At 39.5% G+C, this 24973-nt stretch overlaps 1 protein-coding gene across 1 annotated transcript in view; it reads left to right on the top strand.

The window, feature by feature from the left end:
* LOC146369892 (ephrin type-B receptor 1-like) overlaps positions 1 to 24973 on the top strand; it is a 130156-nt gene that overhangs the window by 36510 nt on the left and 68673 nt on the right. Inside the window, exons 2-7 of the mRNA XM_084910377.1 lie at positions 640 to 704; positions 1338 to 1628; positions 2634 to 2852; positions 2960 to 3140; positions 15035 to 15190; positions 23631 to 23893. Of these exons, the coding sequence (XP_084766503.1) occupies positions 640 to 704; positions 1338 to 1628; positions 2634 to 2852; positions 2960 to 3140; positions 15035 to 15190; positions 23631 to 23893 (1175 nt within the window). The remainder of the gene's footprint in view (positions 1 to 639; positions 705 to 1337; positions 1629 to 2633; positions 2853 to 2959; positions 3141 to 15034; positions 15191 to 23630; positions 23894 to 24973) is intronic.

The raw sequence follows: 24973 nt of genomic DNA on the forward strand, positions 1-24973 counted from the left end.
TTATATGTTATCCAGCTGCTACATCAATCAAATCTTTCTTCTGTCATTCGTGACTTAATAAAGCTTCAGACAGCGACTGTCGTTGTAATCATAAATGTGAAATATTAGATATGCTACCTTTTCCATGATAGAATTACATTTCCACATACTGTCAAAGCTAAATAATGCAATATGGGATAAAGTCATTTGTGTACATAATGAACACTGAGTAATGAGGGTGTGTTCTTCCTTGGCACTGCCTAATGTGATTAGGCAGGCTATCTGCTTTGAACATAACTGTTTTCTGTTACGCAGAGGTTCGAATAAAACCTGGATTAACCGGATTACCTTCATCATTATGTCATGTCATTGTGGCTTGTGTTCAAACTAGATTAACATACCCAGGGGTCGTTTGTTTTTTTTTGTTGTTGTTTTTTGTGCCTCTTTATCTCTTTATCACAGGTGCACAGAACAGACAGAGCATTGCAGAAATGGTCAGAAGTAGGGCTTTATGAATATGAATATGAATGGCACATATCACAAAGCAGTGCTGAAAGTTGTCATCTGAGCTGACTATTAATTAAATCCATACCTGTCCTTCTGGTGCAGCCTCCTCTTTTCAGCTCTTTCTCTCTCTCTCTGTCTCTTTTTGTCTGACAGAGACAGTGATGGATACAAGGACGGCGACAGCTGAGCTTGGCTGGATATCGTTCCCTGCCAATGGAGTAAGAACAATGTGCAAAGGTGTACTCTGTGTGTGTGTGTGTGTGTGTGTGTGTGTGTGTGTGTGTGTGTGTGTGTGTGTGTGTGTGTGTGTGTGTGTGTGTGTCTGTGTGTGCGTGTGTGTCCGTGCGCCCTTGGGAAAAAACAGTTTGAGTACACTTTACAGTGGTCCATTAATGAGTCTGTCAAATTCCTAATTACAGTAGCAAGGTGACACCAATTAACCACTACTGATGTAAATAGAATGCATTCCAAAAGATCAGTGAGGTGCATCACACGGGAGTCCGCAGCAGCCGAATCGAACAGAACAGAATAGAATAGAATGGGTTTTTCCATCTAAATTGAGCTCCTTGGCTGTTTAAATTCTGGCTTGGCGACTGGCCGGTCACAGTGGTCTGCTGTGTGCGTTTGAGGTGAGTGGCTCTAATTGTGATGAATGGTTTACCCATGTAGCACAGAACAAGGTAGAGGAGAAAAAAAGAGAGGGAGACAAAATGGGAGGGAGGGATAAAGTTTAATTTGTGTCAGGTTTTGGTAAACCCATTCATCATGTTAGCCTCTCCTCTCCCCTCTCCCTCTGCTTCCTCCCCTCTCCTACTACTTGGCCCTTCTTCTCACACGCACACATCGCCCAGTGGGAGGAGGTGAGCGGTTACGATGAGAACCTGAACACCATCAGGACGTACCAGGTGTGTAACGTGTTTGAGCCCAGCCAGAACAACTGGCTCCTCACCACTTACATCGACCGCCGCGCAGCGCAACGCATCTACGTGGAGATCCGCTTCACTGTGCGCGACTGCGCCTCCATACCGAGTGTCCTGGGCTCCTGCAAAGAGACGTTCAACCTCTACTACCTAGAGACCGACAGGACTGTTTCAGACGGCATCAAAGGGGTGGAGTACTGGGCCAACGCACCCTTCCTAAAGGTAAACACTTTAGGTAAAAAGAGGGGAAAGGGAGTAAAGATATAGTGTTATTTACAGATTTTTAAAAAGCAACAAAAACCCTATATACCTATCATTGCCTCTTGCATATCTGGAAAGCTTCTCACTGTGGAAGTTCCATTGTGTCCACTTGCACCCATCCAAGTGGAAATTCTCTTGTGTGTCAAAATTGTGACCACTGGACATCATTTTCGTTTTGAGGAAATGAACAAACTGACAGGGATGTTGCTATGTGCTGTCACACAACGCAAAGACGGCATACCCAACACCTTGGGGCTTGAACGTTGTGGTCTTATCAACTAAAACTGCTGGTTCTTAGCTGGAGACCAAGCTCTCATCACCAGTTCCAATCCTCGACTCGACAAGTTGATGTTTAAGCCCTGTGGTGGTATAACAGAGGGTAAAGTGCAAGCGGTCATTATGGGACTTCCAGGGTATGATCTGAAAATAGCATTTTTGCTGGAAGCTTAAGTGGAAGATGAGAAGAGATTTTGCAACGAGATTAAGTCAGCAATGGTTTTTATTTTTATAAGCAGATTCCAGAAAGTGTTAAATTACACCTTCCTTATATGTCAGTTCAAAAGAATGAAATCCAAACATTGTATCAGTCCAAAACTGATCAGTAAGTAAGTAAAACTGCAACAAAGGCTAAAAGTATTCACAAATCGTTTTGTAGCCAGAAGCCTTAACCTCCACTCGCTATTAGAATTTAACCCGTATTGACTGAATGTGTTTGTGCTTGTTGAGATTCATAAGTCACCTCTCTACTTAAATGTCATGCTCATGCTCTCATGCATTTGCAATTTCACAGAGACGTTTAATTTTGCCTGGCCACTGTGGAGGTTTATCGGGGGGGGAAAGATACAATAACAGCATTTCATAGCATTTGGGCATTAGCGTGTTTACCTGATAGGTAGCAAATCTAAATCAATAAAGAAAACCTTTGTTAAAAATGTATCTTTTTTTCCTTCTTTTTCTCTCTGTCAGGTGGACACCATTGCAGCAGATGAGAGTTTCTCCCAGGTTGATTTCGGGGGCAGGCTGATGAAAGTGAACACAGAAGTGAGAAGTTTTGGTCCTCTGTCCAAAGGCAGAGGTTTCCATTTGGCTTTCCAGGACTTAGGCGCTTGCATGTCGCTTCTGGCCGTCAGGGTATTCTACAAGAAATGCCCCAGCATCGTGCAGAACTTTGCTTTCTTCCCAGAGGTATGAAACAGAGCTAATTGAAATTGGTGGTGATTTTTACGAGAGCTTGGCACAGCCATCGGATGGATATTTAAATGGGATTTTTTAATGATTCTTATTTTGTGCAGACGCTGACCGGAGCAGAGTCCACCTCATTAGTCATCGCCAGAGGAAGCTGCATCCCCAACGCCGAGGAAGTAGACGTGCCCATAAAGCTCTATTGTAATGGAGACGGAGAGTGGATGGTACCCATAGGCAGCTGCAGCTGCAAGGCGGGTTATGAACCTGACAATGGCAATGTGTGCCGAGGTAAATCTGTACATTAACAAGGCCGTGCTAGTTCAAACTGAGCTCGTAAAAAATGAAGATGAAATGAGAACATCAGCAAATACTGCACCGCATCAGTGCATATCAGAGGTGCTGCTGTGTGGACTGAACTGATAATCTGTTCTCAGATCTCTGCTGATGACCTTGCTACAGCAAACACTTAAACATGCTGCACATGACTTTCTTGTTATTTTGTAGCAAAAGCTAACAATCCAGTATGACAGCAAATCAATAACCAACAAACACGCGTCTAATATTGAGCCCCAGCAAACATGCTACTGCGGCAATCAATATCTCATAGCATACGTCGACCCCCAACATGGAAATTATTTAAACAGAGGAAATACTATTTTAATCAAAAACATGTCAACTTTCTTTGTTTATATGTCCCAAATATATAATTTTTTTTAATGAATGGAACTGTATATTTGCTGAGTAAATTCTGGAGGAAATGCAAGTGCTTTATTAGCTCCAGGAGGGGAAAAAAAGTATGTCAGTTTTGGCAGAGTTAACTGAATAATTTCATGCGTGTATATATTTTATGCCCAACCGGGCAGCGCATGATGTTCCATATGTTAATGCTTCTAGAGGCAGACTCGGGTGAACGTGGTGCAGAAATAGCTCCTCTTTCCTCCGTGTTCCAAATATCTCTCTCTCCTTTCCATCCTTTTTATATCTGGCCTTGTTCCCCATTTCCTCTCCGAAGTAGTACCCATCATTTCTTATTCTCCCTGGAGAGTCTCATTCATTTTATGTGTGTGTTTGTGCGTGCATGTGCGTGTATATGTGGGGACTTAGTGAGTGTGTGGTGGGCGTGTGAGCGTGTGATGTATGTACATATGGTGAAATGATAAGTGAGGCCGCTTCAGCCCATGTTAATTAGTTTAGTGTGTTCTAGTCAGATTAGTCGAGCGCAAATTGGTGGCGAACTGTCACACAGTGTTGGAGAGATAGAAGGGCGTGAGGAAGAATGACGAGAAGGAACAAGTGAAAGGAAAAGAAGAAGCAAAGATAAAGAAAATTAGGGAAAAACCTTTGGAGAGATGAACTGCAAAGTAAGTTTTTTTTTTTTTTAAAGAGAACAAACCAAGGACATAAAGGTTAAAACTGTGAGATAAAACAGATAGAGAGCCTAAAGACTGAATAGTTTTTCTTCCTGCCTCTGGTGAAATGCATGCAAGTACATGGACTGAAATGTCAGCTTAGCCTTTGTTGTCACTCTCTCTTTTTAACAGAAAAACTTGCAGCTTTTGAAAGGGGTAAACTCGTCCTGATTCAAAGGGGATAGTGAATACGTCTGACAGTGTCACAGCTCTATAGAAAAACCACTGCTAAAGGACTAAATTATCAGGTTTACAAGATGTTGGCTATATATAAAAAAAATCCTACGGTGTTTAGCCTTACAATAATATTAGCCTCGCCCTATTGCACCGTACGCTTGCTATAACCAAAGAATGTTCTCATGAGTTCTTATTACTCCTTTATCTGTGTCTATTTAGAGTAATTGTGATAATAGAAATTCAACCTTGAGCCCAATACCCAGGAAAATAATAATTTTTCAATTCAATGAAAGTAAAAAGACTAAATTATAAGGCTCATTTATTTATTTTTGAATAATAATGATAATAATAATAATAATAATAATAATAATAATGTATTCAGCTACAACTGTTTCTGTGCTTCTGGTGGCTTGGCACCATATTTACAATGCTGATCACTTATTGGTAAGGTAGGCTGTCACTGTTTCTGTCTTGTTGCTTCTAAGAGAGACCTTTCATATTTTTAGACACAGATAATTATGGAAGCCCGTTTCTGCCACAAAAAAAGAAAAAAAGTATCCATAACTTGAAATTTTGAGCCATTTTCTCGAAATTTTGGCGTATTAAAAGTAGCTCAAAATGTTGACTTACTTTTCTCAAAATATTTAGTTAATAATTCAAAATTTAGAGTTAGCGCTGCCAATCAGTAATCTACGTGAATGATGTCATTTCCTTGTTACCCGGAAGCTGAAGCCCTCAGCTACAAATGCTACAGCTAAGCTACCAGTATTACAGCCAGTCATGAATGCACAAATTGCTGATTATTTTCAGTGTGGTTTCACAAATGATGAAATCCTTGTGTTATTAGCTGAATCACATGATGTTACTATCAGCAAACGTACTCTCGAAAGCGCCAATTTGTTGCGACCCTGTTTTGAGTGCGCATTCCACGTAGATTACTGATTGCCAGAGCTAACTAGAAATTTCAAGTTACTTTTCTCAAAATTTCGAGTTAATAAGTCGAATTTTCAAGAAAATACGTCGAAATTTCGAGTTAATAAGTTGAAATTTTTTTGAAAGTACGTCAAAATTTTAAGTTATAGATACTTTTTTTTTAGTGGCGGAAACGGGCTTCCACAGATAATTGTGTTTTGTTTGTTTTGTTGCCCAGCTTCAACATTAAGGTTATCGTGTTAGTAGCAGCTACCTGATACATTAAGAATAACTTATCAGACAGCTAATTTGAATAAGTAATAGTTAAACAGCTCATGTTACCATGTGCACCAGACAGATTAGTGTTCGTGGTAACTGTTTGATATTTGAATGTTCTTTAAAAAGAAGCTTTATTTACTTCACAAAAGTCTTCATATAGACAAAGCTGTCCGTATTTATGATGCATCTGATAAAATAAAATTGCATCAATTAGCATCCAAGTATCATTTTTTTGCCAACTCTACCTTAAAAAACTAAAACAAAACATTCTGACATTTTCAGAATTTTGATTTTGAAAGGTTTGGTAAGTATCAGTTCTGGTGACCTCCATATAGTCCTATGACTGTTAAGATAACATAGGCCAGACAAAAAAGTCTAGAAAACAGGAATGCTCCAAAACACTAGCTCGTAGTGGTTTTAGCTATTTCAAAAAACGTCTGTTTCTATTTTTGAACATGGGCTATCTGTTCCTAAGACACTGTTGTTTTAGTGATTAGAAGTTGCTTCTATAAGTTTGATTATTAACACTTATCCATGTTTGTCGTATATGGATTTCAAATGTAAACTTTTTAAGCCTTCATTGTGAGTAGTGCGACTATACAGTATGTTCTTATAGCAGTTCGTGAAATAGTCAATTCAGTTTGATTCGGTTTTATTTATATAGCACCAAATTACAGCAGCAGTCACCCTATGACACGTGTAAAGACCCCCGAATAATTGAAATAAGAAAACGCCAACAGCCAAATGATCCCCTTGTGCGCAAGCACTTGGAATCATTGGGAAGAAAAAACTCCCTTATGACAGGAAGAAACCTCCGGCAGAACCAGGCTCAGTGAGGTCGTGACCAGTTGGGAGTGAGGAGTCACAACCTTTAGTCTACTGATTTGTGTTCCTGAACATTAACATGATTTCCTGAGCATGACTTTTGATCAGTCTGCTCTCATATGTTCTTATTCATGTATACAAAGTGAATACTGTCAACTTGTAAAGCGCAACAAAAAGTCTGCATTTGGAGCTTGAAAATAACACCCAAGTTTGAGACACATCACTTGTAAATACACAAGAATATGTTGTTTGGTTAAGTGTAGGCATTTATCTCAGTCAGGTGTAGGCACTGAAATGGATTTTTCTAGGGTTCGGGGTTAGGTTAAGAAAAAGATCAGGGTTTGGTTCAAAATACAACATGTGCCATTTCTTCTTAAGCTTAGTTTTCTTCTTTGCCACAATGATGCCTCCCTGCTTTCTCTTAGCAAAATATAAGCTGCTGTGACAAAATATACTTCCTACCAAAATACATTATTTACAAATTCGTGCTCGCTGACACGAAAAAACGTGGCAGTTTGTGTCCGTGAACACGGGAAAATAAATATCTTTTTCATAAGCAGTCTATTTGAGCTTTTCTTTTGTTGACTGAGATTTAATACACAGTATATCACATATCCTCACTAGACAGGGTGACTGGACGTTCCCGGAGTCATTGGTTAGTTGTTGTTCTGAGATAGTCCTCATTCGAAGGACCAAGTCATTTGTAATTCTTATTGTATAATGATGGTTTGAGTACACAAACCAAAGACAGACTTGAGGGACGTGGCTTAACACTCTCTGTGAAGGCTTTTTGAGCTTAAGCAGTGATTTAAAGTGTCGTGGGACAGAGCATGTCCTGTCTGTCTTCCTCAAGCTGGCATCTTTTTGTTGTGCTTTTCTGCCAATCAGCTGATAACAACTTGGCAGGAAGCTGGACTCACTATTAGAACAGATGGTCATCTTTTTGTGTGTGTTTTTGTGCGTGTGTGTAAAGCCACAGAGATGGTGTTTATTTTGCACCAAATCAGCATATTGTGCAAACCATAAGGCAAAATTGGCTCAGCATCAAAGTACATCAAAGTGCGTGTGTGTTTGAGTGCGCGTGTCTCTTTTAAGTCAATATTCAAGAGCCATGCTTGAAATTCACCACACTACAGATGTATGCACTACCAACGAATACACACAAACATCCCCTGCTGTGAACTTTAACAATGCCCTGAGTTTTTCAAACCCAGGGGCTTTTAAAACACTCGCGCAAGCACACACATACTCATGCAAGTTTTTAATAATTGATCAGTGAGCCTGTTTGCCAGCTTTAGACAATTTTCATCCGCGTGGTCACTGTGTGACTCCACACAGCTGGCAAAGGGCACAGGTGGAAAAAAGAGAGGAGCAATCTCTTGCTCTTTGTCCGCTTTTAACACTTCACCCCCGTGTTGCTCCGACCTTTACTCCTGTCTCTAGAATGTTCTGTTTTCCTATTCCACTTTATTTCAGATTTCTTCCTTATGTAGGAAGAATTTTCTGCACGATTTGAATCCTTTTTTTTGCTCTAAATCTCATATCCTAGTAGGGATGGGTATTGATAAGATTTTCACGATTCCGATTCCAGTTTCAATTCTGTTTAACAATTCGATTCTTTATCGGTTCTCTTATCGATTCTTTTTAAAAAAGGAGAACACTAAGGTCGATTAGCTTAGAACTTTGTTTTATATGTTCTCGTTGAACAAGATAGAAATTTAGGAGTAACATGGCCTTACAAACCCAACAGTGAGATCTTAAGAGATCCAGCCTATGTCTCTTCAATGGGGTGTCACAGGGTCCCCAGGAAAAAAAATTGTAAATGTAAAATGATAAAATAAATATTCTTCTGTAGCAATAACAAAGTATAACATAAATTATTCTGTAGCAATTACACAAGAATATCCAGTAATGTCCCTGCCTACAATTAAACACATTCACTTACCGAAAATCGGGGCATCTGCTGTGGCAAATAGGTGCAAGCCTTTGACCACAAACTTAGTCACTGCTCGGTGACATTCGTCTATCCTGGCCTGAAAGGAGATGCTACCGGTAGACTGCAGCGAGAACTGCCAGCATCTGAGCCAGCCAGACTCTGTCTGTCTCTCTCATCATGGTCACCTAAATGCACAGTAAGAGCAGGTTTTGTAATAAGGCAGATCGCCGTGACATAATATGCACTGTTAGTTGATTAGTTACCTGCCGCATTAACGGGAGAGGACGTGCAAACGTTACCGCTGCTGCTGGGTTGAGATTCACGAGTCCGGAGCGGAATTAAAAACACGACATTCATTTAAGGTTATCGCGTGTTTTGTGAGCAAATGCTTTTGCATATTCGTAGTGTTTCCTCCCTTAATTTAAATATCTACTTTGCAAGTATTGCACGTTGCCCTGTTGTCATCCGTTCTCGTAAAGCAGCGGTCCCCAACCCGCGGGACTGGTACCGGTCCGTGAGTCATTTGGTACCGGGACGCGAGAGTGAGACTCGGTGTGAAATGTATGGTTTTCAGGGTTTTTATCGGTTTTTAGTGTTATTTTGTTATCGTTTTTTTCGTTAACTCGGTTTTCCTGGATCTTTTCACGTGTGTTATGAATAAATCTTCTTTTTTTCGGTACCGGTACTAGTTTTATTTTGTTGTATTTATCCGCGACACCTTAAAGGCCGGTCCGTGAAAATATTGTCGGGCACAAACCGGTCCGTGGCGCAAGAAAGGTTGGGGACCGCTGTCGTAAAGTATAACCAAACTTTTGAGCGTTTGAGCCGCCATGTTTCCTGCCAGGTAAATGACGCTCCGCAACGTGGTGACGTCATTCGGGGCGACTGGAATCGATAAGGGAATCGTTTGCAAAAATGGCAAACAATTCCAAGGAATTGAAACAGTGGGAACCGGTTCTCAACAAGAACCGGGTTTCGATACCCATCCCTATATCCTAGTAATCACACACATCATATAGTTTATGTAATCAAATGGAAAGTACTTTTTTTTACATTTAAATTAAATCATCAAAAATAAAATGTAGTCATTCATATGTGAATATTTTATATATTTACAACAAATCTGGGCATGTTTGCCTAAGAATGTAAACATAAATATATCAATATATAAATCAATAACCAATTACTAAAGTCCTAGGATAAAATACTGCTATGTAATATATCAATTAAATGTAAACTGTAGGAACAATATATCATTTCCCATGACTCAAGAACTATAATTTCTCCTGTATTCTAAGGAGTTTGGAAAGAAAGTACTTCTGGACTTCTTTAGGTGAATGGGTGAATGACTGAATGTAGTGTAAAGCGCTTTGGGGTCCTTAGGGACTGAGTAAAGCGCTATACAAATGCAGGCCATTTACCATTTAGGTTTCACGAAGACTTTCAACTCTCTTTCTTTCCAGACTCCATAAACTTCCATGACCTGTATGTCTGAGAATCTACACACAGTTTCTCTAAATATCTGTGTAGGTTCTAAGCCTGTCTGCAAACAGCGACTGCAGAGTGTCATTGTTGTTGAAGTTCAGTATGCTACACTGCAGATTTCCTGCAATACTTTGGCCCGAGACTCCAAATATAAACGAGGCAGCTCGACTTGTGTACCTGATTTGTGGCATAATTTGCACAGTACGGTTTCCTGGTCTGTGTCAGACTTTTCATAACCAAATCATGTCCAAGCTAGAGAGATAGCCGTAACTCCTCAATTTGTTTCGGCTGGTCATTCAGTTTGGAGCTGCGGTTTTGTCTCAACTTCACAGGAAATGTTGATATACTGTATTGCAAACGTTATCCAATGCGATGGGAAAATAGTGCTGTAAACAGTGTATTTTGTCACAGCCCGAAATAAATGATAGAGTATAATAAGTTTACCATCCGATATATTTCCACATACATGTCCAGAAAAGATTTGTATAGCATACTGACCTTTGCCTGTGAGACATGCAGCAGCCATCACCAACTTTATCATACTACTTGAAATGTGAGTTGGATGCTGTTGAATACAATAGAAACAACAGAAATGACAGAATAATGGATTGTTGTTTATCCTACTTGAGTCAGTATTTTGTTCTTTTCAGCCTGCACAAAAACACACAAACAGAATTCACTGACATATGCCGGGTTACCAGTTTAAAATCCTTTGACAGAGAGAGAGACAGAAAAGGATAACTCTACACAGGGGTATCCAGAGATAAGTAATGGAGAGAGGTAGCAAGACTTGTTGCCATGGTGACACGCCCCATGTGTATGAGCAAGGTTTTTGAATAAATGACCTTGACAAGCCAGATGTCTATCTGCTTATTCAACTCAGAACAACACACACACACACACACACACACATAAAGAGACGCTGACACTCCTGATGAGATGGCTTTAAAGAAAGGTAAATGTCTGGGTGTAAAGAAAACAGACAAACGAGGCAGACATCATTATTAGAAACTGAATGCGGGAGATGTATAATGTTTTTACAGGTGAGAAAGTAAGCAGGATCGGAAGTTCTTTCAGGCTTTCTTTTCTTCATACGAGAACTATGATAGTCTCCCAGAAAAGACTGTCCAATAGTCCGTTCCATTATCTACATTAGTAGAGTCATGCACTTACTATGAAGGCCAGCTTTTCTTTCCAGCTTTGTGTAAGGCAGTATAGGGCAGCTATATGCACTTTGCCATCTGATACTACAAGGATTAATTACGTTTGCTACATTCCTAGAAGTATTTCATTCTTGCTGAGGGTGGTCAACAAACTTCAATGATCCGCTGACTAAACTGCAGCTTAACCGAGGGAAACGGTGGTAAATAAGGTTACTAATAAAGAACATCCTTTGCATGCCTGTTTTGATTATGGTATGTGATCTGACAACCATTTAGCTTGTCATGATTATGGACATAGCTAACGACTGCTTTGATTATGAGAAATGTTGGTCAAAACCTAAATGTTTTGACCAACATAAAATTAAGAAACTTACCATTCCTGTTTTAATCAGTTTATACTATCTTAATATGTGATCACATTTTCTTGCTCTACTTAGACATGATAAGGATGCATTTTAATAAAAAAAATTACATATCCCAGATAGCATAACAACACTGACTAAGTAATGTATAGTGATTATTGGTTAGTGGCTAGCAAGCAGTACAGTTTAAAGTTAAGGAGTACTTTTAGATCCTGCTAAGTGCTTGTTAGCCTCCCTGGTATCGGCCTTAGTATTTTAGTATGTTTGCACTGTTTACTAAAATGTGTTTTTGGAGTTTAACTGGGAATTTTTGGGATTTCATATTGCGTTATATAACAGCAATGCTGCTAGCCTCTAAGCTGTTCAGTGCTAGCTAGCTGCTAAGCACTTCTGGGTTTGTTTGGGCAGTTGGTGACATACTTCCTTTTCTCTAAATCTCTGCCATAAAATTCAAATGTTGGAAAGCTGTTGGCAGCAATAATAGAAAGATTCAATCAAGTGTCATTTTTCTTTTCTTGTTACAAATAACAAACACAATGGATTTCATATTAATAATGGCATTAGATAGCAGAAATGCTATCTGTAAGTTCCAGATGTAAGCTGCATCCATCTCTTATATACACTTGGACCAGCTATGGCCTTTATAACATGATATGAAGTATTCCTTCTGTAGTTTCACAACGATATGTTGCTCATGTAGAAAGTAATTTATAGTAAATTAGGGAGACAAAAACACTTTCCTTTATTGTAAATCATGTTAGAGCAAAAGCAAAACCAAGAAACAATAATATAACACGTCTGTGGCAGCAATTCAGTAGAGCAGTACTGTAGAAGCATTGAAATGAAAGAATAAAAACAGGATCAGTGTGTTTCTCTTCACCTTATACTCCCAATCTACATTTTTCCCCTTTGTTCCACTTTTTCCCCAATGCTTTTTATTTTTGTCTCTTCAGACATTCCTTTTCATTCCTGACCCTTTCACCTACTGACATTTGATGAAGTGAAACCCTAAGGATTTTCACTTGCTTTCTACTTTGTCTCACTTACTTCTGTCACTCGGTTCATTTTATCATTTGGACTTTACTAAATGCCTCCTTGCACACTCCTCTGTCTTCCACCATAAATCTATGAAACATTTGCATTTTAGTCTTACAGCGCCTAAAGCAGCTCAGGGATAAAGTAAACATTCATTACAGAGAAAGAAGGAAAACAAAATGCTAAAGATAAATCAAGACTAAAAAAAGAGAAAGGAAGACTAAAGCCTAAGCCTTTTGGCAGAGTTTTCATTTCAGTCTTATTCTTCATTTCACACCTCTCTGTTTCGGCTTTTACTTAAAGTCATACTTCAGAAGGCATTTGCATTCACAAAGAGACACCTGTGACATCTCACGTGCAAATTAAAAACAGTAATCCTTCTAGGACAGAGTACTCTGACGTAACATGCAATGTTACATGCTAACATATTAACATGCTACTTTATCTTCCGACTGCAAGTTCAGTTCTCATGGCTTTTTCATATTTTCTTTTCTTTACGTATTTTTTTAAATACGTATTTATGAATTTAAATTCATAAACGTGTGCATTTGCTTCAGAGAACCAGTGATGTGATTGTACAGCACTGCTTCTGGTCGATGACATCATGTTCAGGCTGTTGTTGAGCTTTGTTGAAATTAAAAATGCATGTCAATAATTAAAAATGCATTGGTTAAAAAAAAAAGGGGGGGTGCATGCATCTATGACATCAGAAGGGTGCTGTTTGGTCATTTATCCACCGTGAGTTTGTGTGGCTTGATTGAGCATGCATAAAGACATGTAGGACGGCAGTGCTTTAAGCCTTCCTGCTGAACGGTACAATGTTAAATTGTGTCAGATGTGTGTATTAACACTTGGGAAATGCAAATGGCGCTGTGTACGTATAAAAGCTAAGACGTGTAATTTGTACAAAAAGGTCCAGCTTTACCTGCCGTGTCACTTCAGATAGGTGTTGGAATTTATCAAGCTGCAAGCCGTTTCTGCACAGCCCTAGATGGCACATGTTTTCACAACAGTATCCCATTAAATATCCCATCAGTGCTGGTTCTGACCTCCATTACTAACCTGTCTTTTACCCCAGGTCAGCCCCTTCCCGCTCCTATGGCATCAAATACTGCTATTTTTTTAAAGTTCATAACTCAGACTTGCGCAAAAGATTGTGATTAGTTTCATTGTGGCAGAAGTCACACAAAGAACTGCGTAAAAGTGTAAAAGGAGCCACACTTGTAACCTTACTGTAATGATTGTCTGTATATACCCTACCTCCTCCTTAATGGGCGGGCCAATTTGAATTAAACTTTGCACAAACAGCAGCACATATCCAGCGATTGTTAATATCTATATGTAAAAAAAAGAAAAAAAACAGAACAGATTTATTATTAACCACAATTCTTTTGATTTTCACCAAATTTTCACCATGTTCACGGTTTTGTTTCAAGTGTCACGTTCAGTGTACACCACACGTACGGGACTTAATGGTCACAAAAATTTGTAACTGCCGTGGAATTTTTGTTTAAGCATTGGCTGCTTTTTCTTTCATCTCCAGTCCAGTCCTTGTACCTGGCTATTTTCAGAAGAATGCTTATCGTTTGTTTGTTTGTTGGTTGGTTTGGACACGTAACATTAACCTATGAATCATTTGAACATAAAGCGACTAACTATTAACAGAAAAGAACAAAAGAAATGATTTTAAATTGTATCTTCAGTATCTTTGTTACTAGTATTCTGTCACAAAAACACACAATTTTTCCCATTTTCTTTATTCAAGCTATGATAAATGCAAAAAAGAGAATAGTTTCACTGAGATAAAACTGTATTTTTGCACCAACAAGATGATTCTTTGTTATTTGCTACCAGAATCCTGGTAAGAGTAAAAGTAAGAAAACATAACCCCAAACAGTAGCTAAAAAACCAACAACCCCTCCGCCCCCAGATACTTTTAAGCCTTCTTGCTTCCTCATGCATACTTTCTAGTTCTGTTAAACAAGGCCACTAACTCTGCAGCCAAGATTAAACTGGCACTGACTCTGAAGTCCTGTGTCCGTATCTCTATGCTGCCTCCAGCAGTATTTGAAACCTTGAGATGAGAGCGCGTTGCCAAGGTGGACTGCAAAATTTCCACAGCACGTATCCAAGCTGAATAAGAATAATTATTATCTGGTCAGCAAGAGCCAACTCTGGATACATAAAAATTGGATAACGTAGGGTATCATCCTTAAAAATTCCCACTCTACGTGTTTCATGTCATGTCTGACCCATATTAAAAAGAGCTAGAGAAGAAAACGATAATCCAGTTTTCAGTTAATCAGCACAACATGATTCTGTGTCACTGTGCACAAAATGTTTTTGTGTATCTTGTCAGAACAAACTATTTTGCAGCTATTCCCAGAAAATCCCCTTCTGTGCTGTGTCAACCTCATAGTACCAATAATAACTCTGCTGGCACGCCTGCTTTCTAATACAAAGTTTACCAAATGTGTCACGATCAAGGCAAACAAAAATGGACAGAAGCGCGATGCAAACCAACTTAGAGTTTGTTGTTCTTTACTCTGAGTCACACGTTGGTTTTTATGTGTTTTTCCCGCTTCTTTTTTCCCCGCAGCTTGTCCTCAGGGCACCTTTAAGTCATTCCAGGGGCCAGGACTGTGTCAGCAATGTCCGCCCAATAGTCGCTCCACTATCGAAGCTGCCACCCTCTGTGGTTGTCGGAATGGCTATTACCGAGGAGACATGGACAAACCGGAGGACCTGTGTACCAGTGAGTCAGCCTTTTTTTCTCCCCATCAGACACAATAGATAAATCTTTCAATATGAGCTTCAAGATGACCAACACATGTTTGCGAAAGGCAGGATTTTGGATGAAGCAACCAATAGCTGACATACTCGAGCGTATCAGTGGTTGACACCATCGACAGTCCAATATTTCATCATTAAGTTAAAGGCCAACATCTGCTTTGATTTATCATTGCGCCCCTAATTCTCTGTGCCTCGTTCAGAGCGCTGTAGCATCCCTGTCCTCATTAGGGGATTTGGGGAGCGGTAAGTAATAATGCTGCCACATTCCTCGGGCTTTCCATTGAAGTGAATATGTGTTTAGTGTGTTGAAGAGGCTATATTGCTATGCAAGATGAGGCACAGAGTTTGAAAAATGGAGCTCTCAATTCCTCAGAGAGATGGTGTAAGTAGGTTGAGACATGAATCATTTTGGACTGCATGCAGTTAGTCTGTGTGTGTCTGAGTGTGTACCTGTGTGCTTGTACATGTCCAGGTGACCTGAATACAGCTTTATGTTTTGGGGCGGGGGGTTTAAAAAGCACTGGTTCATTCATAGTCTGGCCATATTTTGCTGTCACAGAGTCGTGAATGAATTTGCAATGCTGCGTCAGAAAAGCAGAACAAATGTTGACGGTGAATATTGCTGATCGGCCCCACATTTTGCGTTATTTTCTTATGCTCTGGCTGTCACATCTGCATTCCTTTTGCATGTTCGTCATTTCATATATTTGAGGAATTGGCGCTTTGCTCTGGTTTACACTAATCAAATCAAACTCAAAAACTGGACATCTTTTCAGTCGCCGTCCTGCATCAACAGTGTTACACGAAACCCAAATCAAATTCTTGTGACTGATAGAATTTCTTGTCCTTTTTTTTAATCCTCTGCAGTCAGTGGAGTTCACTAAAAAAATGCTGAACACAAGCTTTAGTTGAGTCTGCAACTAAGCCTCATATGTTAGCGACATAACAGCAGGCAAGCAATACAAAAAACCATCATCATTATAACTTCATGTGTGCAAGAATAAATGTTTGCCAGGTATGAGTCAATCTTTTCTTTTTTAATGAGGTTCTTTTACATAGATGCATAACAGTGGCGGTGCATAAGGTCGGCAATTAGTGAGACCCTCTTATAAAGTGCTAAGAGCGGGTTTTCTGGACTGAAAATAAACAGCTGTACAATAATGGCTGTCTCTTTGCTCACCTCTGGGATTCTCCCAGCACAGTTGTCATTTATACAAAAAGTCCCACGACGATCACTCAGACTATTTTGTGGTTTCACCACCATGGATCTTGCACAGACAGCAAACATCAATTTGCTGATGAAAGCTCGGTTTGTGGATCCCAGTCAGGCACTCAATAGCTTTTCAGTGAATGGACCCACACCTCATCCTAACCTCCACATGTCACATCAGGTCAGGAGTGCAACCACCATACTCTCTTTTTTTTGCCTTTCCTTTTTCTATTGGTTTTGATGTTCACAGATTTACATACTCTGAATTCATTGACCGGGGTCAGGTCTGAGTTCCACTGTAAGTCCTGAGACAGCAAAGAAAAAATTTGTTGAACATCCTGAACTGTAGTGAAGCGAGCTTGTGGTTGTTGTCCTGCAAAATCCAGTCAGCTTCAGGCTGATCAGACAGCGTGGCTCAGTACACTCAAGATTTCATGTCGCAATTCTTTACTCTTCTTTATGAGTAATAAAAACAGGCAAACGCCCTTGTCTCAGCTGATTCACAGAGGATACAGTAAACTTCAGATTAGCAGGGTTAGGGGTTCCAGGCCTGCTCTTCCTGTTATTCTGGTACAGGTCGATCATTTTGTCTAAACGCTGTTAAGAATGCTGAATGAGTGCTGCTCTGCTCTTTCTATCCTTGAGACCGAACACTGGTATGTATACCTAGTATAAAACCCTGTTTATCGGTTTGTTCTCATGGCATCTTGTTTTCATTGCTGACCTGGATATTTATATGTCTACCTCATGGAGAATGCTCTTTTTACAGCTTCTTCATTTATGCTGGAAATCATTCTGTGATCATCCACACCATTGCCTTCTGTATTAATCCAATCTGTCTTATGTTTCCATCCACACCAGTATGTTCTTTAATTTCTGCAAAATTTTCTGTGCTGTTGATTCTTCTACTCTTAGTGTTCCTTCCCTATTACGTTTTTTTTTTTTTTTTTTTTAGGATTACCTGATTTACTTGCATTGAAAACCTTGAAATTGAAACCACTTGTTGGTTCAGTCAACACCTCAAACTCGTTGTGTTCCTCAAACCATTCCTGGTTCCTGATGATAGAACCCAAGGTTTCCCAGGAAAACATTGGCCAAATCACACTGTCTCCTCCCCATAGTGAATCCTAGTTCCACGTGTTCCCCAGGTAAGCTCCACAGACACCCACAACAGAAAGAAAATGTGATTCATCAGACCACGTCTGATGCTCACACCCCCATTGTTGGTGTCTTTGATGGTGGACAAGGTCAGCATGGGCACCTTGACTGGTCTGTGCCTATGCAGCCCCAGACACAAACCTTTTTGGAAATGCTGTGACACCATCACCTAGACTCCATCATTTTGCCACAGTTTGTCAAACTCACTCAAATCCTTATGCTTGCTAATTTTTCCAGCTTCTAACACATTGACGTTGAGGACAAAATGTTTACTTGCTCCTTAATATACCCCACCCACAAACAGGTGCCAGGATGAAGAGATAACCTGTGTTATTCACTTCATATCTCAGTGTTCAAAATGTAATGTCTGAACTAGGGCTGGGCGATATGGCCCAAAATTCATATCTTGATATTCTTTAGCTGGATGGCGATATACGATATATATCTCGATATTTTTTTAAGCCATAAAGTAAGAACAAAGAGAGCTCTTAGTCAAAGCTGTGTCCCAGATCTTTTTACCGACCAGCTCCTCTTTGATAGCCGTGTCCATCTTGTCGTCGCCTGCAGGTGAAGCGATGGCGGAGGGGGAGTTGTGTTCAGTGAAGGAGAGAGGCGAGGCAGAGTAACGTTTGCGTAGAGACAAAAGTGGACGAAAGAGAGGCAAATTATTGGCTCCACAAGTATAATTATAACGTAACGTAGACTATATCGATATAAACAATATTGTCACATCTCATATCTCGTAAAAAAATATATCGATATATTTAAAAACTCGATATATCGCCCAGTCCTAGCCTGAACGTTGTACACAGCAAAGCAAATAGTCATTGTTTATTTAACACTAGTTACACAGGTTGGGTGTTTTAAAGTCGATTTAGTAATTGCATTGAAAGTTTACTGAAATAAAATGACAGAGAAAATGTTCAAAAATGACTTTGTCACAATAAATATGGAGCGACTGATGTGGTTAACCTATTCTGACAACAGAGGAACCACATGAAAGCCATCACAACAGTGGCAGCAAACTCAAACTGATGCAGACAGAAGAGAAAAAAAGTCGTCTTTTTATGTGAAAAGGTGTCAGATGTCAACCTAGTCAGCCTACAGAGCTCTGTGAATTACCTGGGTACTTTCAATTCAAGGACAAAAACAAACTGAGTTACAAGTTTGTTTGTTTTCTTTCAAGCACAAGAGCCACGAGAACAAGGAGTGAAAAAAGTTCAAAAACAGTGGGATGGAAGTTTAATATAGGAAAGAGCTGCAGTTTATTTGTATTTGGCATGAACTCAATCAGATATAAAATCTGACCAGTGAGATGGAAGAGTGAATGTGTGCTGTGTGGATAGTTGCCTGACAGAAAATCATTCCTTCAGCACGCCTCATGGGCTGCAAAGGTATGGAGGAGTGTGTGTGTCTTTACCCTGTGTGCATATGTAGAGGTTTTCTGTTTGTGGTATTTTTGTGTACAGGTCAGAGCAATATTGTGTAAGCCATTTACAAAACTGTGAAAAAGAACGCGGCTGTAAACAGCAGCACAGATTGTGTCTCTAACTCTTTTGGAACGCTGTCTCTTGTTGCAACAGTAAAACTGGAACTGGAAAATTTATAATGTGATTATCGCCTCGCTTCTTACTTTTCTGCATTTGAATGTGTGCTTGCTGTGAACTCTGAGTGTCAGACACTTTAAAATAATTTGTATTTGTGCTATTTAGATAAAAAAAGTAAAATGGAGTGAACGCCTGTGCCAACACACTGTGTTTGTCTCTAATAATCAAAGCCCAGACGGGTTTTCTCTTTCCCGCTCTCTCAGTAGAAATGTTTATAAGATGGTGCTTCTTAGATTTTCAGCCCCCCTACTGATTGTTAGCACTTTGATTTCTGCCTCTGAGTGTCTCTTTGAGAAAAGCGCACATGCACATATTCCACAGGGCCTTCTCGGCTGTTTCTAATGACTCTGTGATTTACCATATGCCAAGGTTGAATATCCATTTCATCTCAACTGCTCTTGTTTGGCGTGTGCACTGCAGTGTCTGTGATGTGTGCGAGCAATCAAAGACATGTGCACCCAGTAGGTTTAACCTTGTGAAAACCCTGGTTGTGTACCCTAAAAGCCCTTAGCTGTTCCTCAGATCACAGAGAAGAGCTAAGAGAAAAGAGAGCGAATCGGCAAGAGAGAAAAGAGATGCAGATTCCGTACAGGCGCTGAGCTATCGGGTCATTTTTTGAACGTGCAAACTTCCAGCTGGGAACTGCACTTGTCAACTTTCCATGTCAGCAAGCAGCCTTGACAGTTTCTACAACCCTCTCAGTATTCTACAAGTGGATGCCAATTAAGATAAAGTATTCGACTGCACTGCAGTTGCAGTACGTGAGAACATCGGATGCCCAGAATGGGTAAGAAAGGCACCTAACTTTTATTTTAATTGTCACTGAGTTTAAGAATACTTCCTTGATGATTATTCACATGAATATTATAGCCCATGAACCCATTTGTTGAGCAGATCAATGATAATTATTTATTCAATGATCAAAACAAAGACCTGATTATGAAACTGTGTCCATGCCATCTCCATTTCTTGTTATCTTTTTGTTTGAGTTATTTTTTTGTGGTTTGGTTTTGCACATACAACACATGTCATGCATTTGTCAATGCATCCAAGGATTGCTTTATATCACTGATGTGGATAAATAGTTTAATCAATCATTGCTCATCCTTATTCAGTTGGTAGCATTATTCTGTGTTCTTAGGAAAGTTTGAGTAAGTATAATGTTGTTGGATTGGTGGATCCCATATTGATGATTTTTTTCTTTCGCGTGCTGCACTCATGGGAATTGGTGGCAGTGATTGTGCGTGATTCTGGTAAGTTTTGTAAATTTTGTCAAAGGCGAGGCCATTGGAAGACTGACAGTTTTAGCCTTCAGAGTTGTGGTAAGTAGGAAGGAGGAAGTGTGTACGGGGGCGAGCTGCTGAAACGTTGAACATCTTGGATTGTGAGATGAAATCTCAGGTCTCAAAATGTGAGCTGGACTCTTATTTACCATTTATCACCTATGGGTGATAAATGGTAAATAAGATTCTTCCAAGGATTTCTCACAAGCGTGGCGAGAAAGTAGGCATCAAGATATTGTGAGACACAGGTGTCTTTGACTCCTTTATTTTAGTTTGACTTCTTTATTTTAGCATCAGTGTTGCCGCCATTGGGTGAGACATTTGTGTGTGCATATATATCTGCATTGAGTGTAGGCCTGAAGGTTCTCTCTGGAAGCCAAGTATGGGCTGTTGTTCTTACACCTGTTAGTGTTGTGCATGTCCCAAATGAAGCAGTGAAACAGTGTGGAGCAAATGAAGCAGTGTTTCCTGATGTGCTCAGTGTTCAGCAATAAGCCAAGCACAGTTAGCTAACAGGTGCTTAAAAGATGAGGACTTGCAGGGTTCTGAGTTAGCGTTGCCTCAGGTCCCTTGGTATTTCTGTCACTGGGATCTGGTGAAAGAATCACTACCTCATTATGGTTATTACATGATAAGGTGATAAGGTGCACAAATCCATTTGGAGTTGCAACAGGAAGTGCATCTGGCATACAAAATCTGACAAATCAAATAAGCGATGTTTCCCTCTGCAGCGAATGATCAGTGAAACTACTAAAAGTAGTGGCTTAGTAGTGCAGTGGTTTACATATTCCAACAAAGCATTTCTGAGTTTGTGTGATGTGGTTCTGGTTGGTCTACAGAGACCATGTGCTTTGTAAATGTGTATACATCCATCCATCCATTAAGTGTTTATACAAAAAAATAGGATGTTAACTTAAAAAAAAAAAAGAAGTGTAATTCAAATACAAGTTTAAGGACTATCGAAATTAAGCAGAGCAATGGTGAAGTGCTGGTGGAATTGAACTCTCTGTGGAAGAAATGGGCAGTCTCTGGCCCACAGTTTAGCAATTTTGTCTGGCAGCTGGTCCAGGGTCTCCACTGTGAGTCTCATCTGCAAATTGGGAGTCAAGTTCTTCAGACTAAATGAGGAGCAGACTTTAATCATGTTATTGTATTTACTATATCATTATTCATTGTTGTTGGGGTAAGCACAGAGTAGCAGCAGTGCAACCCATCTGTGGCCTCTGCAAACTGAAGTCCCAGAATAAACTCCAGGGACATGATGGAGGTGATTGTAATTGTCACAATTGCTATTGATATTGACAGTTTGGATAACTATGATTTATCGTACTGCTGAGAAAAACCCCTCAGAAACTTTGGAGGTTTGTGTGACTGTGCAAATATCCAGTACATCGTTTCATCTACTTACCACTGTGGATGGGCCTTTGGCCTGGCAGCTGAGAGAGTCCAAAGTCAGTGACTTTGAATCTGTAAAGGTCTTGGTGATTGCTGACTAACATCACATTTTAGAAGTTTAGGTCATAGGTTTCAACAAGTGATATAACATTGTCAAACTCTTCATTCCTTGCATAATAAACAATAAGAATGGATGATAACAGCGCTTTAAAAACTAACTTGGTGGAATAAAAAGTAGAGCAGTTCAGAGAAACAGAAGTGTGTTCAGCTTTCAGTACTGAACGTTGTGGTAAAACTATTCTGGTATCCTGAGAAAGTTCTACATTTCATTAGTTTAAAACATCACGAGTCCAGGCTCTGAATAGATTTAGATGATAAATAAAGCTTACAACTGAGATTGATTTAACGAGACATAAAAAGTGAAGGGATTCTGAATTTAAATATTGTAGAGAAGAAAAACATTTCAGTGCAGAACTATATTTGATTAAATGTGTTCATTAAAAACAGTAATAATATTATAAATGAACCAAAGTACTGATTTTAGAGCTGATTCAAACATGTTAAGTTAAATTCACCACAATTAACAACTGAAGGTGCTCAAGCTTAACATGTCTGCAGCTCTTTAGTCTTACATTAATGGTGTTTTCGCACTTGGCCTTGTTTTTGACATCAAAAAGAAAAAAAATGTCAGCATTTTTTTTTTAATTGGAACACCACCAAACTCAGACCCTATCTGAGTCCCCAGTTTTATTTCCGTAATCATTGTGAACACATGCTGCTCTCTTTCTTTCCTACTTTCTTTCTTTCACTGATCAATGTCTGATAAATGGGATTTAGCCTTTTTTGGTGGCCTTGGCTAAATTAGTTATTAGTACCTGTTCCCCCCAGCTGGATGGGGAGATATATTTATCATTAATTAATTATTAATTTCCAAGACCAACCCCAATGTTTTTAAAAACCTCAGCTGTTAGGTTAGTAAATGTATCTTATTATGTTTTTCCCCATTTTACACATAACAAAAGCTTTAAAACAAAACTACAAAGTTTACATGTGCAATAAAGAACCAGGAAAATGTGAAAGCGTACCTGTTCTACAATCTTATTTGTTTATCTGATATCCATCCACTAATTATAGTTTACAACAGGCAGGTATTCTATCACGTACGTGACAAATGGTAACATTATTTGGTGCTTCCAAATATTATTCACAATTGGTTTCATAGTTTGTATACATACTGGTAGTATATAAACACGCATGCTTGGTGCAGTGTGGCGGGTAGAAAATTTTCCGGTGGGGGGGTGGGATTAATTATGCATTCATAGCATGTGGGAGAAAAAAATTCACAGTGGATTATGTGCAGACAGCTTAATATTTCCATGGCAACATATACTCAGTGGTTACGATAAAACCATTTTAACCAAGGAAAAACTCACAATGCATTGAGTATATTTGATAAATCGCCCACCCCTAATTTTAAGAATGGTAGGACTCTTGCATTTTTATTTCCTTATTTTACCTAAAAAGGCACAAACTTTACTATTGGTTCAAGTTTTGAAATCATTCCTCATGAGACAATATTGTTGAAAACTAAGGAAAACACATAATGTTAAATCTAATATCCCATATCAACAAACAACAAATTTCAGTTATTTATTTAGTATGGTTATCAACTGTTACACACACACACACAGACAAATTCTTCCATGTAAACAGGTGACATTCCCTCTCACTCATTATTTTTCTTTCCAGGTGTCCCTTCAGCTCCTCGCAATGTGGTCTCAGTGGTCAACCAGACATCGGTGATGTTGGAGTGGCACTCACCACGTGACACTGGACACCGCGACGACTTGTCGTATAATTTGTTGTGTCGCCGATGCCACAGCAATGAGCGGCGGGCTTGTCAGCCATGTGATGACAGCGTGGTGTTTGTTCCAGGCAAACAGGCGTTAAAGGAAACAAGGGTTGAGATCAGCAAGCTGCGGGCCCACACGTCGTACACCTTTGACATACAGGTTTGTCCACAGACGGAGGACTGCCTCCCTTTTTCATGCTTTGTTTGTGCTGTGAAGAGATTTGTTGAGTGTTTACAGCAGTGAAAAATCCATTTTGTGTATATCAAACAGGCACTTCGTGTAGGCCTAGACTCATTGTCAGTTAGTGGGAGTTGCATTCATGCTGGATTTACAGCAGTTGCGGTGGACTCCAGAGGTGTACTAAAAACAGCAAAAACGCATCAAAGAAATTTTCATGCATAGTTCCAACACTCTCCCCAAAGTGCCACTATTTAGCAATTTATTGGCCACATGACTCATGCGCCTCATCACACGAGCCAATGTGTCAAAAAAGGAGTTGACTCTGTTTATTAAGGGACACTCCCACTAGATTTAAATACGTGGGATTGTCCACAATTTCGTTTCAGAACTCAAGAAGGTTCTGGGATAAGAGATTAAACATCTTCAAGAAACTTAAAGAATCCAGTCGCTTTCTTTCCAAGCTCCTTAGAATACCATGACATGGATGACTGAGAACCTACACAGACATTTCACAGCAAATGTGATGTGAATATTTACTGTATTTTAGTTGTATTTTTTTGTCCACTGTCAAGAACAGCAAAAGTTAGTACTTAAAAAAAGTAGTTATGCTTATTACCCACTTTAAAAACAACCTTGCTGTCAGCTATTTTTTGAAATGCAAATAGTAACCACAATGCTCAAGGTTACTGAGGCTACATAGATGCTTGCTGACATGCAGGCTTTTATGCACAATCTGCAGTTATAACATTCAACTTACAGGGTCACCCTGAAGTCTATAAAACCAGTACAATTGTGTCCCTTCAATCTTCTGCCATCTGCCTCATTTCCCATACACGTGTGAGTCTAAAATCAAGGCCAGTGGTATTAGAATTCAGTTCAATGAGTTCAATGACTCTACTAACTAGAGGTGGCTATTTTTTAAAAATAGAATCCAATCCCTGACTATATGAATAGTGTGGCCCATCTGTTGGAGGATGAATATGTCAATATTGATGAACGATAAATTTAGTCATTAAATCAATGTGCCCATATGTCTACTCGTCTTTTCCTCCCATGCAT

The sequence above is a fragment of the Perissodus microlepis genome, chromosome 17 (genome assembly GCF_051167445.1).
Source record: "Perissodus microlepis isolate ML-2025 ecotype Zambia chromosome 17, ASM5116744v1, whole genome shotgun sequence".
NCBI lineage: Eukaryota > Metazoa > Chordata > Actinopteri > Cichliformes > Cichlidae > Perissodus > Perissodus microlepis.